This window comes from Berghia stephanieae, chromosome 11 (genome assembly GCF_034508935.2).
Source record: "Berghia stephanieae isolate SIO BIC M18660-M18661 chromosome 11, UCSD_Bste_1.3, whole genome shotgun sequence".
In the NCBI taxonomy this organism is placed as follows: domain Eukaryota; kingdom Metazoa; phylum Mollusca; class Gastropoda; order Nudibranchia; family Aeolidiidae; genus Berghia; species Berghia stephanieae.
Window position 1 is genome coordinate 27,272,077 of NC_088370.1, and position 17,500 is coordinate 27,289,576.

At 34.3% G+C, this 17,500-nt stretch overlaps 2 protein-coding genes across 5 annotated transcripts in view; both read left to right on the forward strand.

Moving 5' to 3' along the window:
- LOC144957265 (uncharacterized) overlaps positions 1-13,035 on the forward strand; it is a 66,466-nt gene extending 53,431 nt beyond the window's left edge. For all 3 annotated transcript variants that reach the window (XM_078888349.1, XM_078888350.1, XM_078888351.1), the window contains exons 7-9: positions 6,000-6,125; positions 9,252-9,357; positions 11,030-13,035. In XM_078888349.1, the coding sequence (XP_078744475.1) occupies positions 6,000-6,125; positions 9,252-9,357; positions 11,030-12,501 (1,704 nt within the window). In that variant the 3' untranslated portion in view covers positions 12,502-13,035. The remainder of the gene's footprint in view (positions 1-5,999; positions 6,126-9,251; positions 9,358-11,029) is intronic.
- The window catches only part of LOC144957268 (mRNA turnover protein 4 homolog), a 524,240-nt gene that overhangs the window by 274,520 nt on the left and 232,220 nt on the right, over positions 1-17,500 (forward strand). The window lies entirely within an intron of this gene.

Consider the following 17,500-nt stretch of genomic DNA (forward strand, 5'->3'; position numbering starts at 1 on the left):
ACACATAGAACTGACATGTTAAAAAGTATCATACACAAATATAGAACTGACATGTTAAAAAGTATCATACACAAATATAGAACTGACATGTTAAAAAGTATCATACACACATATAGAACTGACATGTTAAAAAGTATCATACACACATATAGAACTGACATGTTAAAAAGTATCATACACACATATAGAACTGACATGTTAAAAAGTATCATACACACATATAGAACTGACATGTTAAAAGTATCATACACACATATAGAACTGACATGTTAAAAAGTATCATGCACACATATAGAACTGACATGTTAAAAAGTATCATACACACATATAGAACTGACATGTTAAAAAGTATCATACACACATATAGAACTGACATGTTAAAAAGTATCATACACACATATAGAACTGACATGTTAAAAAGTATCATACACACATATAGAACTGACATGTTAAAAAGTATCATACACACATATAGAACTGACATGTTAAAAAGTATCATACACACATATAGAACTGACATGTTAAAAAGTATCATACACACATATAGAACTGACATGTTAAAAAGTATCATACACACATATAGAACTGACATGTTAAAAAGTATCATACACACATATAGAACTGACATGTTAAAAAGTATCATACACACATATAGAACTGACATGTTAAAAAGTATCATACACACATATAGAACTGACATGTTAAAAAGTATCATACACAAATATAGAACTGACATGTTAAAAAGTATCATACACACATATAGAACTGACATGTTAAAAAGTATCATACACAAATATAGAACTGACATGTTAAAAAGTATCATACACAAATATAGAATTGACATGTTAAAAAGTATCATACACACATATAGAACTGACATGTTAAAAAGTATCATACACACATATAGAACTGACATGTTAAAAAGTATCATACACACATATAGAACTGACATGTTAAAAAGTATCATACACACATATAGAACTGACATGTTAAAAAGTATCATACACACATATAGAACTGACATGTTAAAAAGTATCATACACACATATAGAACTGACATGTTAAAAAGTATCATACACACATATAGAACTGACATGTTAAAAAGTATCATACACACATATAGAACTGACATGTTAAAAAGTATCATACACACATATAGAACTGACATGTTAAAAAGTATCATACACACATATAGAACTGACATGTTAAAAAGTATCATGCACACATATAGAACTGACATGTTAAAAAGTATCATACACACATATAGAACTGACATGTTAAAAAGTATCATACACACATATAGAACTGACATGTTAAAAAGTATCATACACACATATAGAACTGACATGTTAAAAAGTATCATACACACATATAGAACTGACATGTTAAAAAGTATCATACACACATATAGAACTGACATGTTAAAAAGTATCATACACACATATAGAACTGACATGTTAAAAAGTATCATACACACATATAGAACTGACATGTTAAAAAGTATCATACACACATATAGAACTGACATGTTAAAAAGTATCATACACACATATAGAACTGACATGTTAAAAAGTATCATACACACATATAGAACTGACATGTTAAAAAGTATCATACACACATATAGAACTGACATGTTAAAAAGTATCATACACAAATATAGAACTGACATGTTAAAAAGTATCATACACACATATAGAACTGACATGTTAAAAAGTATCATACACAAATATAGAACTGACATGTTAAAAAGTATCATACACAAATATAGAATTGACTTTGTTAAAAAGTATCATACACACATATAGAACTGACATGTTAAAAAGTATCATACACACATATAGAACTGACATGTTAAAAAGTATCATACACACATATAGAACTGACATGTTAAAAAGTATCATACACAAATATAGAACTGACATGTTAAAAAGTATCATACACACATATAGAACTGACATGTTAAAAAGTATCATACACACATATAGAACTGACATGTTAAAAAGTATCATACACAAATATAGAACTGACATGTTAAAAAGTATCATACACACATATAGAACTGACATGTTAAAAAGTATCATACACACATTATAGAACTGACATGTTAAAAGTATCATGCACACATATAGAACTGACATGTTAAAAAGTATCATACACACATATAGAACTGACATGTTAAAAAGTATCATACACAAATATAGAACTGACATGTTAAAAAGTATCATAACACAAATAGAACTGACATGTTAAAAAGTATCATGCACAAATATAGAACTGACATGTTAAAAAGTATCATACACACATATAGAACTGACATGTTAAAAGTATCATACACACATATAGAACTGACATGTTAAAAAGTATCATGCACACATATAGAACTGACATGTTAAAAGTATCTACACACATATGAGAACTGACATGTTAAAAGTATCATACACACATATAGAACTGACATGTTAAAAGTATCATACACACACATAGAAACTGACATGTTAAAAAGTATCATGCACAAATATAGAACTGACATGTTAAAAAGTTCATACAACACATATAGAAACTGACATGTTGAAAAGTATCATACCACATATAGAATGACATGTTAAAAAGTATCATGACAACATATAGAACTGACATGTTAAAAAGTATCATACACAAATATAGAATGACATGTTAAAAAGTATCATACACACATATAGAACTGACATGTTAAAAAGTATCATACACAATATAGAACTGACATGTTAAAAAGTATCATACACACATATAGAACTGACATGTTAAAAAGTATCATACACACCATAGAACTGACATGTTAAAAAGTATCATGCACAAATATAATGACATGTTAAAAGTATCATACACACATATGACTGACATGTTAAAGTATCATACACACTATAGAACTGACAATGTTAAAAAGTATCATGCACACATATAGAACTGACATTTAAAAAGTATCATACACACATATAGAACTACATGTTAAAAAGTATCATACACACAATATAGAACTGACATGTAAAAAGTATCATACACACATATAGAACTGACATGTTAAAAAGTATCATACACACATATAGAACTGACATGTTAAAAGTATCATACATAATATAGAACTGACATGTTAAAAAGTATCATACACAAATATAGAACTGACATGTTAAAAAGAATCATACACACATATAGAACTGACATGTTTAAAAAGTATCATACACACATATAGAACTGACATGTTAAAAAGTATCATACACAATATAGAACTGACATGTTAAAAAGTATCATACACAAATATAGAACTGACATGTTAAAAAGTATCATACACAAATATAGAACTGACATGTTAAAAAGTATCATACACACATATAGAACTGACATGTTAAAAAGTATCATACACACATATAGAACTGACATGTTAAAAAGTATCATACACACATATAGAACTGACATGTTAAAAAGTATCATACACAACATAGAACTGACATGTTAAAAAGTATCATGCACAACATATAGAACTGACATGTTAAAAAGTATCATACACACATATAGAACTGACATGTTAAAAAGTATCATACACACATATAGAACTGACATGTTAAAAAGTATCATGCACACAATATAGAACTGACATGTTAAAAAGTATCATACACACATATAGAACTGACATGTTAAAAAGTATCATACACACATATAGAACTGACATGTTAAAAAGTATCATACACACATATAGAACTGACATGTTAAAAAGTATCATACACACATATAGAACTGACATGTTAAAAAGTATCATACACAAATATAGAACTGACATGTTAAAAAGAATCATACACACATATAGAACTGACATGTTAAAAAGTATCATACACACATATAGAACTGACATGTTAAAAAGTATCATACACAAATATAGAACTGACATGTTAAAAAGTATCATACACACATATAGAACTGACATGTTAAAAAGTATCATACACAAATATAGAACTGACATGTTAGAAAGAATCATACACACATATAGAACTGACATGTTAAAAAGTATCATACACAAATATAGAACTGACATGTTAAAAAGTATCATACACACATATAGAACTGACATGTTAAAAAGTATCATACACACATATAGAACTGACATGTTAAAAAGTATCATGCACACATATAGAACTGACATGTTAAAAAGTATCATACACACATATAGAACTGACATGTTAAAAAGTATCATACACACATATAGAACTGACATGTTAAAAAGTATCATACACACATATAGAACTGACATGTTAAAAAGTATCATACACACATATAGAACTGACATGTTAAAAAGTATCATACACACATATAGAACTGACATGTTAAAAAGTATCATACACAAATATAGAACTGACATGTTAAAAAGAATCATACACACATATAGAACTGACATGTTAAAAAGTATCATACACACATATAGAACTGACATGTTAAAAAGTATCATACACAAATATAGAACTGACATGTTAAAAAGTATCATACACACATATAGAACTGACATGTTAAAAAGTATCATACACAAATATAGAACTGACATGTTAGAAAGAATCATACACACATATAGAACTGACATGTTAAAAAGTATCATACACAAATATAGAACTGACATGTTAAAAAGTATCATACACACATATAGAACTGACATGTTAAAAAGTATCATACACAAATATAGAACTGACATGTTAAAAACCACAAAAATTCTAAAATAAAATAATAAAATTATAATAAAGTACATATTAGGAGTCCAAATTATATGCCCTACAGAAAATCACAGTTTTTAAAATCGTTTTCTAAAAGTAAGTGTATTTGATATGATAGAAGTTTAGGTATAATACTCACAACATCCGCTGGCCGGATATAAGGTCCCAATATATATTTATAAAAAAAAAAACTCCATACAAATAACCTTAAACGTTTATAGTCTGATTGATAGAATTTAGTGAGAACAAATAATCAAAATGTCTGGCTAAAAATAACACCAAAGAGCTGAGTGGTGTCAATTTCGTTCCTTCTATAATATGAAAGAAAAATAAAGTAAGAAAATGTGACTCATATACACATAAACTAAGATCCATGGTTCGAGTCCCGTTCTGAGCGACGGCGTAGATTTGAGTCCTTAACTCACTCAACCCTAACACCGACTATATCCGTAGTTTACCCGGGTTACTTTTACCCCATGACTATTTATTACATTTTTCTGGGACAAATTATAGGTGTAGTATCAAAGCGTACGCTTTTAGTTTTTGCATGTTAATGGTAGTTGAATACAACTATCTATGTACATGCTCATTTTAAATACTTTTTTTCCAATTTTGAAAAGTAGCAAAAATCTCTAGGATTGAGTGAGTTAACTCACATTTTCCCAGAGGCGCATAAAGGGTGTTGTCCCTTTATATGAGTCACAATCTACCTACTTCAATTTTTCTCTCCATTTCATCTTTTTAAAGATAATTTTCATTCATTCATTTATTTATCTATTTTTATTGATCAGTGGCGGTTACTACAGATGGGGGGAAAAAATGCCAAGCCCCACTTGTATTTCTGGGGTCCTGATTGATCAGTTGATAAAGCACTCGCTTCCAAATCAAAGGGACCGAGATCGATCCTGGCTGGAGTCGAAGTGTATTTCTGACTCCCATGTTCACTCACCAGTGATTGGGTAGCTTGGTCTGAAAGATCTGGCGGAGAGTAGGGAACATTATAATTTATTCCAAGAAAGACAACATTGTTAAGGGCCAGATACTTATGTGCCGCTTAGAGCGAGACTCGAACCATAGACCATACTCGAGGTCCCAGGTTTGAGACTTTTCGCCAAGACGAGAGTTATTGAAATCGATCGATATTAGAAGGATGAGTTTTATGCCAAAATTTTTATAAACTTGTATTTCAAGAGTACGGCAGTTAGATGGTTAAAACTTTTGTTGAACATGACCACTGTAATACTTCTTTTTAACTCGTTTCCACAGTCAGCCTCTAGGCGTGTAGGCCTTCTGTGCGCTAACTGTCACACCACCACAACCACCCTATGGAGACGCAGCAACGAGGGAGAGCCCGTCTGTAATGCGTGTGGCCTTTACTACAAATTGCACGGGGTAAGTAAATCTCTGCTTTATGTTTTGTAATTTAATCTTTTCCTTTGCATTTATTGTTCTTTTGTAAGCGCTTTGAGCACGTTTAGTGCATATTGACCGATATATAAGCTCATGTTTTGTTTTTTTTTTGTTGTTGTTGTTGTTTTTTTGTTTGTTTGTTTTTTTTTTTTTGTCGTTTTTAAAAATTTCATTGCAGAATTAACCAATTAAAAAAAAGCTAAAACCTTTAACGTTTAGAATCTTATTGATATAATTAAGTGAGAACTAATCACTAACAGGCTGTCTAAAAATAATAACAAAGAATTGAGTGACGTCGCGTCAACTTTGTTCCTTCTATGCGATTCGTTAATTACCCACCTTTGTTCCGACTTTTCAAAATATATTTTATTTGTTTAAAGGGATACAAAAATCAAAATAAATAAATTAAAAAACAAAACAAAAACAAAACAAAACAAAACAAACCAAAACTCACACACAGAAAAAAGGTAGGTAGGTGGGTCTTAGTATAGTAAGTGTTCTATCACGACCTCGTCTGTCCTCATCTCACACAATAAAACGCCAAGTGGATGGGTTTGCCACGCCGCTAACAGCCATATCTGTGACCCGCTACAATAAACAATAGAATTATCGCCCAGTCTGATCGCTTTTTTATGAGTTATCAAGACGTACTCACGCATAGTTTCGTTCAGTCCCCCATAACGTTACTGTTATTATTACTCGCTCTCTGTGTGTGCAAAGCTCTTTCTCTCTCTCTCTCTCTCTCTCCATTGTTAACTGCCTATCATAGTGGGATGGATGATCGTTAACTTTTAATTCGATTTAATTTAGGATTATTTTTTTTTTCATACGTTATTAAGCATTCTTTTACACCTTCTCTCCTCTATATCGTTCTGTCTATTATTATTATTATTATCATTATTATTATTATTATTATTATTATTATTATTATTATTATTATTATTATTATTATTATTGCTTTATCGGTCTGTTTTTGTTATAAGACTTGTATTATTATATTGGTTACTGAGTGGAATTTCAAATCTTATCTCTCTCTCTCTCTCTCTCTCTCTCTCTCTCTCTCTCTTCATCCCTCCCTCTCTCTCTCTCTCTCTCTCTCTCTCTCTCTTCATCCCTCCCGTCCCTCTCCATCGCCCCTGCTCTCCTTCTTTTTTTCTCTTTTGCTCCCCCTTCTCTTTCTCTCTCTCTCTCTCTCTCTCTCTCTCTCTCTCTCTCTCTCTCTCTCCATTCTACTTATCTTTCAATTCCATCAATGCATGTTTTTATGCCTCCTTTCACTTCTCTATATTCATCTTTTTACCTCTTCCCCTCCCCCCCCTCTCTCTCTCTCTCTCTCTCTCTCTCTCTCTCTCTCTCTCCCCTTCTACTTATTATACCTCGCCTTTCATTTCTCTATATTTATCTTTATACCTCCACCCTTCTCTCTCTCTCTCTCTCTCTCTCTCTCTCCTTCTATCTCCCTCCCTTCATCCATCCCTCATCTATTCCTTTCTCTCTATCCCTCTCCCTGCATACTCTCATCTCAACCACCTACACCACACCCTCCTGTCACCCACTTATTCAATCTTACATTACAGTACATCAAATAACTTTTCGCAATTCCTCTCATAATAAAATAAAACACATAGCCTTTCTTTATCCGTCCAATGCATTATCACCACCAACCATCTCTCTACCACAACAAAACCAGATGTGAATTTTATGTCGCTATCAACAAACCATCAACGTATAATTCCTCTATCATTGCCATCTGTCCGTCCATTTCGTTACTTATTTATATCTACAATCCATCCATCCATCCGTCCATCCATCCATCCATCTACCATCCCTCTTTTCTTTGTCACTGAGACAATGTCATTGTTTTATTGTGTAACGTTTTCACCATTACATTCTTATCTTTCTCTACAATTCTATTATCATATCAACTTTCGTTCTCTTTCTTTCTTTCTTTACTTTTTGTTGGTCTTTTCTTTTCTTTCTTTCTTGTTGAGATAATGATATACTTTGTCGATTATCTCCCTTTAAGTACTTCTTCTTCTTCTTCTTCTTCTTCTTCTTCTTCTTCTTCTTCTTCTTCTTCTTCTTCTTCTTCTTCTTCTTCTTCTTCTTCTTCTTCACGCACTCTCTCTCTCTCTCTCTCTCTCTCTCTCTCTCTCTCTCTCTCTCTCTCTCTTCACTCCCCTCTAATTCACACATACTCACACACACACACACACATACACACATATTACTACAAAACGTAAAAAGAGACATATCTAACACAAACACACATTAAAACATTGATGTCAAACGTCAAGTCGTAAACCTTGATGCAATCAGTACTCATTGTATACCCTCCCCCCCCCCCCCCCCCCCAGCCATTGTATACCCACCTGGCCATAACTCTTTCATCGGCTTTCATCATCATATTATGTATTCATCTCTACTCGACGTGCAAATATCTGCAGGTCTGATAATCTATTGCAGTAACAGACAATTTTTTTAGTTTAACATCGCTAAAATTGACAATGCTTGCGTTAGTTTGAGAGTGTTTCCTTACAACAATGAGCCCCGATAGCTCAGTTGGTAGAGCGCTCACGTCACAAGCAAAGGAGGTGGGACAATTCAGAGATTATTCTAACTTCCCCCCCCCCCCCCCGCCCCCACCCTTCTCCCCCTCACACACACGAACACACTTTCCGTCGTGCATCAAGCAGTGGTTTGGGAAGCTGGATGTGTTAGATTTGATGGAAAGTACTTTGCGATAGACTAGCATCATATCCTGTCATTTAAACGTTATAGAAACCTAAACAACGTTGAAATCCATCGATTTGCATTTATTTCATTTATCATTACGATTTTATGTGCAAGATATGTTGTGTTAATGTAGTCGATCTTTGTAGATAGAATGAAGTTGACGTCATTCAGGTCTTTGTTATTGCTTTTTTTTTTGCCATCCGCGTTTATGAGTAATTCTCACTCAACTGTATTAACCAGACTATATATACGTTCAAGGTTTCACATAGTTTTGTGTGTTGGTCTGTTATACTTCCGGATGGCAATATTGTGAGCTTCTTAGCCAAGCGCATACATGCAATCTATATCTTAATCCTTGTATTTATTTTACAGGTAAACCGACCACTGGCTATGAAAAAAGACGGAATACAAACCAGGAAACGAAAACCGAAAGGAGTTGGAAAGAATAAAAACTCTAGCAAAGGCACGGACGACAGCGGTGAGTATTGGTGTTCTAGTGGTATGACACTCGCTTTCGGATCGGAAGGTCCTGGGTTCGAGCATCACTCGGCGCGTACTTGAGTCCTTGGAAATGACTTTCTTTATACTCACATTCTCACAACGTACTCGGGTGTAAAGTGAGTACCAGACCGTTGTGAGCGTTGTCTCTGTCGGACAAAATTGTAAAAACAGGAGTCATGTCCCGTTCTTCGTGTTACGTGTTGCTGCTGGTCAGGAACGACCCTTCGTAAAGCGCTTTGAACACGTTGAGTGGATATTGCGCTATATAAAAAAAGCTCAAAAATAAATTTTAAAAGCTCAATCGTTAGAAATTATCACAATGACAAATTAGGGAGCAGACAAAGATATCAAAAATTATGTATGAAACAGTACCCGACAAAGTAAGAAAGAAAAAAAAACAAAAACAAAAACAAAAAAAAAACAAGCAAAACAAAACAAAACAAACAAACAAAAACACACAAAAAATAACATTTAAAAGATCAGTCTTCCTCTACTTAAATTTAAAAAAAAATTTCCCTTTATTCATCCCGCGGGGGAAATTTGTCTCTAGGGTCTATTTCAAGGAAATACTGAAAATAACCCAGGTGTCAACCGCAGTGCAGCGCCACGAATTGTGCTACGACGAGATGAATTGCTAGCTCAATTACTGCAGGGTGGTCATAGGGGTCAGAAAAATATCGATAGCGAATGCTTTTGGGACACTCAGATAACACCATATTATTATTATTATTATTATTATTATTATTATTATTATTATTATTATTATTATTATTATTATTATTAATATTATTATTATTATTATTATTATTATTATATATTATTATTATATTATTATTATTATTATTATTATTATTGTTATTTTATTATTATTGTTATTATTATTATTATTATTATTATTATTATTATTATTATATTATTATTATTGTTATTATATATTATTAATTATTATTATTATTATTATTATTATTATTCTTATTATTATCAGTATTATTATTATGAATAACCACACAGTTAAAGGTATTAGCTTAGTTGAGTCAGCGTAGGTTATAACTGTAATGATATTATAATGATAGTAGAAATACGTAAGAAAATGATTTTCTTTTTGTTTTCGAAAAATCTCCTCCATCTCCTTACCAGCCATTTCCAGAATTTTCCTCAAAACTTCACACCCTCCCAACACAAAAATAGATTTTTCTTATTCACACAGAAAAACAACAAGTATTTTCAATAAATAATATCATTGTTCACCAAAACGAGCTCTACAAGACAGTGTCAAGTTTTTATAGCTATAACAAAATTAAATTCCTTTAAATTTTATGTCGTACAAATAATAATGTGAAATTGAATGTAAGCTTCAATTTAATTACAAAAACAAATCAATTGAACGTTTCGGGTTTCCCCTTTATCAACAAAACAGGATGAATGAAACACTACAGATGAATGAGATAATGTGGTAGTGGCGTAGTTGAGATGAATAAACAAAACATTGGTTGTCGTACAAATGAAATCAGAATGATGCAACTGGTAGTTGCATCGTAATAAATGTGACGGTTTTCCCCATGCTTGGTAAGGAGAGTGTTAATCTGCACCAATGCCTTATCTGAAGATTGTGTTCATGTGTGTTTCTTTTTTTTTACTTTTGTTCTCAGATTCGAAATCGGAATCTTCCCCGCCAAAATCCAACAAGACGTCTCCAAAATCAAACAACAACAACAACATTAAAAACAACCCAGACAGCATCAAAACATCTCCCAAGGATACCTCACAGTACATGACGTCAGATACTAAATTAGGAAATGGGAATTCCCACAATTATGAGAACACAAACAACAACAATAGCAACAGCATTAGTGGCAACAGCAATACGATATCTGCTTACGGCCTGGTCACCCCCAAATCAGAATATGATGAAAATCAACATCAACACCATCTACTTCAACAGCAACAACAACAACAACATCAACAGCAACAGCAGCAGCAGCAACAGATGAAATCGTATAACAGCTACCACCAAGACCCACTGAAGACTTCATCATACCCAATTATGGACACTTCAAACAAGCTGGGCACCGCAGCCAATTACGACCACATCATGGACAAGTCGGCCCTCTACGCCGACACGATGAAATACAGCATGGAATCCAACACAAAAGGCTACATCGATTCCGTCAATCTCGCATACTTGGAAGCTGCAAGAACGGCTGGCTATTTCGACCCCACTCGTTCCGGATATGCTTCAACAACTGCCGATATGATTACTTCCGGTGCAAAACTCCCCAGTCACTACTACGGTACCGGAACGACGTCAGAAACCGACAAAGCGAATTACGAAGCCGGCATGCCGAAAAATGCCGACTACGGCAGTAGTGGTAATTCTTCATCCGCTATGCTTCATGGCCACCATCACCAGCATCACCAGGGGCAACATCCGACCATAAAATCTGATTATATGGACATTATGAAGTCGGACCCTTACGCTGCTATGATGTCGGAACACCAACAGCAGCAGCAACAACATCTTATGCAACAGCAGCAACGCAATGATTTCACCATGGAACAACAACACACCGAGAAAGGAAACACCGCCAATAATTTCATCGACGAGAAACAACGAGAAATGTACAACGGGGTCATGACGACATCAACCGCTTTAGGCGTCGTATCCGGCGGAATTGGCAAAACAGGCGGCGGTTACATGAGCAGTATGCTGCCTCAGTTGAAGTCGGAATACCCTGTGAAAACTGCATCGGACCCCTTAGGCAGTATAGAGCAGTCTATGAACAATGAAGTGAATTCTTCTTCATCTTCTATCTATTCTCACGGTATGACATCATCATCTGCCGTTCATCATCATCATCATCATCATAATAATAACATCATGATGACTTCGACATCTCCATCTTCGAAACTAGCACTGACGACCTCGTCTTCGGCTCCGGCAACATCCTCCATCCAAAAACCCACCGGGATGACCTTGGATAGTTCTTATAATAATAGGGTTCACCAAGGTCACGGTGGTGTTTCAATGGACGCGAATACGTCAACCACAAATCAGCACGTAGCACCAGGATTACGTCACGACAACACATCGTCTCTGCATACGGTTCCTGTCGCAAGTTAATAATATGGAAAACGAAAGCAAGTTTTCGTCTCTACTGCATCCAGCAGAAACTTGAAAACGACTGTGCAAGTTTTGGCAATCGTGGATCGTTCGTCGAGGTCCTGCTGGTTCGACCTTCGCTCGGCGCATATTTGAATCCTTGGAAAAGGCTCTTCCCTCACATTCTCTAACCGTACTCAGGTGTAAAATGAATACATGGCGGTTAACAACATTGTCTCTGCCGGGGAAAAAAATTGTATTATAGCCTATTAGGTGTCGTGTCTCGTTCTACATGTTACGTGTTGCTGTTGGTCAGGTATCCTTTGTAAAGCGCTTTGAGCACGTTTAGTGGATATTGCTCTATATAAAAACGCTCAGTACTGAAAGTTCAATATTGACTTTTAAAAATTCATTGTGCTGAATCAAAAGGACAATAATTAATTAATGTTCCGATTATTTGTGAAGACGATACTGGGAAAATTCGTGTGACACAAACGTTTGATTCAAAGTAAGGCATCAAGCAGGCATGGCATACGAATGGACAATTTACACAGACTGCCGTATTATATATATATATATATATATATATATATATATATATATATATATATATATATATATATTGTCTCTGTCTTACAAAAAATTGTAATATTATCGTCTAATAGGCGTCATGTGACGTTGTCCTACATGTGTTAAATGTTGCTGTTGGCTAGTAGGGGCAACCTTGTAAGAGCTTTGAGCACGTTTAATGGATATTGCGCTATATAAAATCTCAAGTTTGTTTGTTCTTTGTTCACGTGTATGATTATTGCCAGAAGACAGATTTTGTTTTACTTTATGGTAAAATATGAAAGATGCTTTACTCCTGTAATACATATCTATTATTTCATTCATAATTATTTCATTTTGTGGTTTATCAAAGATGTTATGATAATATTACACACTATTATTGTATAGAGTGACCGTGTATATAGATCTATATAAGAATTATGCTCCATCGACTCGACATATGAAGGAAATCATTATAAATAATTGATAATACTTGATGTGAAAAATTGGAAATTGTACTTAATCGTATCATCATCATCATCATCATCATCATAAATATCATCGTATTCATCATCATCATCATCATCATCATCATCATCATCATCATCATCATCGTCATCATCATCGTCATCATCATCATCATCATCATCAAGATCATCATCATCATCATCATCATCATCATCATCATCATCATCATCATCATCGTCATCATCATCATCATCGTCATCATCATCATCATCATCAGCATCATCATCATCATCATCATCATCGTCATCATCATCATCATCATCATCATCATCATCATCATCATCGTCATAGCCCCCGTTGTAGTCATGATCATCATTAGGTATCACCGTCATCATCTTCATCGTCGTCGTCGCCGTTACCATATCATCATCTTCGTCGTCATCATCGTTGTTATCATCAACATAATCATCATCTTTATAAGCATCATAATCGCCATCACATTATGCTTACACCACAAAGGTACTAATCCGACGCTACACACTCACAAAATGCCTTTTAAAAAATATTTTGGCTGGAAAACTTTCAACTCCTTACACCTCTTTTCACCATCACCTTTCACCCCAATCTTCCTGACCGTAACGGTCTTGTGGTCTTGTGGTATGACACTCGCCTTCGGATCGGAAGGTCCTGGGCTCGAACTCGAAAAGGCTCTTTACTCACTTTCTCTCATAGTCCTACTCATATGTACAAAGAGTATCTGACTGTTAACACATACAGAGAGAGAGAGAGAGAGAGAGAGAGAGAGAGAGAGAGAGAGAGAGAGAGAGAGAGAGACCAATACCGTTAAACAAATGATTTGGTTGGCAAAACCCTTGAGTATTTTTTCTTCATCGCAAACCATCCAGATTAACGTAGTATTGCTCGTTACGACTATGTTTGAAAATAAAATTGTTAATATCGTCTAACAACGGGCTTAATGTCTCGTCCTGCATGTTAAGTGTTACTGGTGGTTTCCCCCTTTGAGCACTATTAGTGGATATTGCGCAATATAAATTCTCTATTTAAAAAAAAATTATCTTTGACAATTTCGGGTCATCCTAAAAAAAAAAAAATGTTAAAAAGGAATAAACCTTTTCTTACCAAAATATAAAATAGGCTTTTTGTCAGTGCAAAGCACTATTGCATTATTTGATAAGATCAACGTGTGCTCATTTTCAGGTCTGATAACATAAGTTGTTGTGGGTGCATTGTCGTGATAGAAATACTCTCAAACCAAAGCAAATTGTTATTGTATGTCCTTTAAAACAGTAATGTTAAATCCAGCCCATAATTTCGTTCGGTTATCAGACCTGCAAACATGTGACGTCGGGGTAAAAACAATATTACATCATTCCAGAGTGTTTTTCGTTTAAAATACTTTGTACAAAATGAAAATAAATTCGTGTATATGAATTCTATCTATAATATTTTTAAAATACATAACCTTGTTCATTTACATTATTTTGTCATGAGCACCTAATATAAGAAGGTCTAATAACCTAACACAAGTATGGGATTAATTATGGGTAATAATATTTTGCGTTGATTGGAGAGTATCTCCGTTACTACAATTCATTGGCCTACAATGATTTGGGTTATCAGACCTACAATAAATAAGACTTAAAGGTTGGTGCTGCGTGGCCATTGATAGCAAGAATAACCTGGGGCATCGGACAATTCTGTGTGCATGGTGGAAATAGATTTGGAGAAAGTTTGTGCTGGACGAATAATAGGGTTCAACAGTCGTGACGTCACTTCCCTCGTAATGAAAATGAAACATGTACTGTTTAATACACCATTTCTTTGTAATAATATGAATCACATGTTAACATCTAGATAATATAAGATAATATGTATTATTCCACTCCTCTCCCTAAAGAGTAACGCGTAATGATATCAAGTTTACAATTATAATTTGTGACGTCAGTTTGTCAAATGTTAAATTTCCACTAAAATTAGATTTCTGGTAAAAAGAAGTATTATTTAAATATTTTTTGTAAATGTATTTTACTCAGAGATTGATGATGACTTCAAAATGGGTTGAGGGGTAGAATAACAATGTCTTACACTCTTGCGTTTTGGAATTCGAACTTTGTTCCCAACAAGGTCGTGCAGCGGCTGGGAACACGTCCGGAATACGCTTCAACAGTCGTAACGTCACTTTCCTCGTAATGCGCATTGTAACTTAGTAACTGGCTCTAAACTATCGAAACAATGGCGGACGCCCGTATGAAATATTTCCCCTGCGAGCATAAAAGCGTATCCAAAGGGGAAAAAAACATAAATTTGATCATGTTTTGACTTTTACACATTCTGATCACAAGACATATGAAAAGTTATAGCCAGCATGAAGAATAAAAAGTACAGATTTTCTTTGTTTAGAACCACGATGGCCGCCTTTGCTGGGCGACGTGACATCAGACTATTGAATCCAATTTCAAAAAGCAAGAGTCTAAGAATCGTATATTACCCCATGGAAGGGAAAAGCAAATCTAGATTGTGACTATAAACATGAATTGTTTTTTTTAAATGTTAAAGACCTTTGACAAATGTGACCCTTCGCCTTCATAACGTTATTAAGTTGGGATGGTTAAGATGTTGAAAATAGAATTTATAACCAGAAATTTCAGACTTGTGTTGAGTTTGTATGTTTTATTGAGGAGTATGGATACCATATTTTTGGGCGCGAATGCCAACAATTTATATTTTCGACCAGTTTAACAATATAAATCGACTTTTGAGTATCTGGTTCGTTCCGACATAATACCGTTTTGAGACGATGGGTCACAAATTTTCCTTTTTAAAGAATCTTTTCTCTATTATAATAATGATAATAATATTTCTCATGTTATCATGTAGATAAGATAAGAGAATCGTACATTAACCCATGGAAGGAATAACAAATCTAAATTGTGATGATCAATATGAATTTATAAAAGAATGTTAAAGAGAGTTGACAAATTTGCCTTTGTAAACAATCTTTTCTCTACTATGACAATGTCATATGCGACTTTGTGCTCTATGGCGCATAGTTGAGTCCTTGGAAAAGGGCTCTTTACTCACATTCTCTCACCGTTCCCAGGTGTAAAATGAGTACCTAGTCGTTAACAGCGATGTCTCTGTCCGAAAAAAAGATATAACATCGCCTAACAGGCGGCATGTCACGTCCTACATGTTAAGCGTTGCTGTTGGCCAGGGACCCTTTGTAAAGCGCCTTGAGCACGTTTAGTGGATATTGCTCTATTTTCAAGACGCCCAAGTTTAATGTTAATATTTCTCTCGTTGTCATCTAGAATAAGATAAGAGAAGCGTTTTTAACACATGAAGCGAATAACTAAAACTCTATATTATGATTATCAAAATGCATTCTCCCCCCATTTATCAATGAATATCATATACAATTTATGGTTTGATTGTTTATAATATAATAGCATTATGTATAGTGAATGTATTATATAATGATGATAATGAATAAAATGTACATGTATTTAAAAATACCCGTCCTCTTTTTCATTTATTTTCTATAATCAATACCCACGGTCAATGGTGTCACTTTGCCTTAACCCTCTCCTTACCAACTATCAGTGCTGATGGTTTTCCTCGTATCCGCGGAAATCCACGGTTTTGGAGTTGAAAGAGGAACCCCCCCCCCCCCCCCTTTCCACACACACACACACACACAAACACACATACACACACATCACTGTATTGGTAGTGAGAGAGTTGGTGTGTGGTGGAACTTGCAGGTGCAATGTTTCACTTTTCAAAAGTTAGCTAGTGTATCAATGATAATTTATCATCTCAATTGCTCTTGTGCGGCTATGTGGTATAGTGGTATGACACTCGCTTTCGGATCGGAAGGTCTTGGGTTCGAGCCTCGCGCTCGCGCATAGTTGAGTCCTTGGAAAAGGCTCTTTGCTCACATTCTCTCACCGTACTCAGGTGTAAAATGAGTACCTGGACG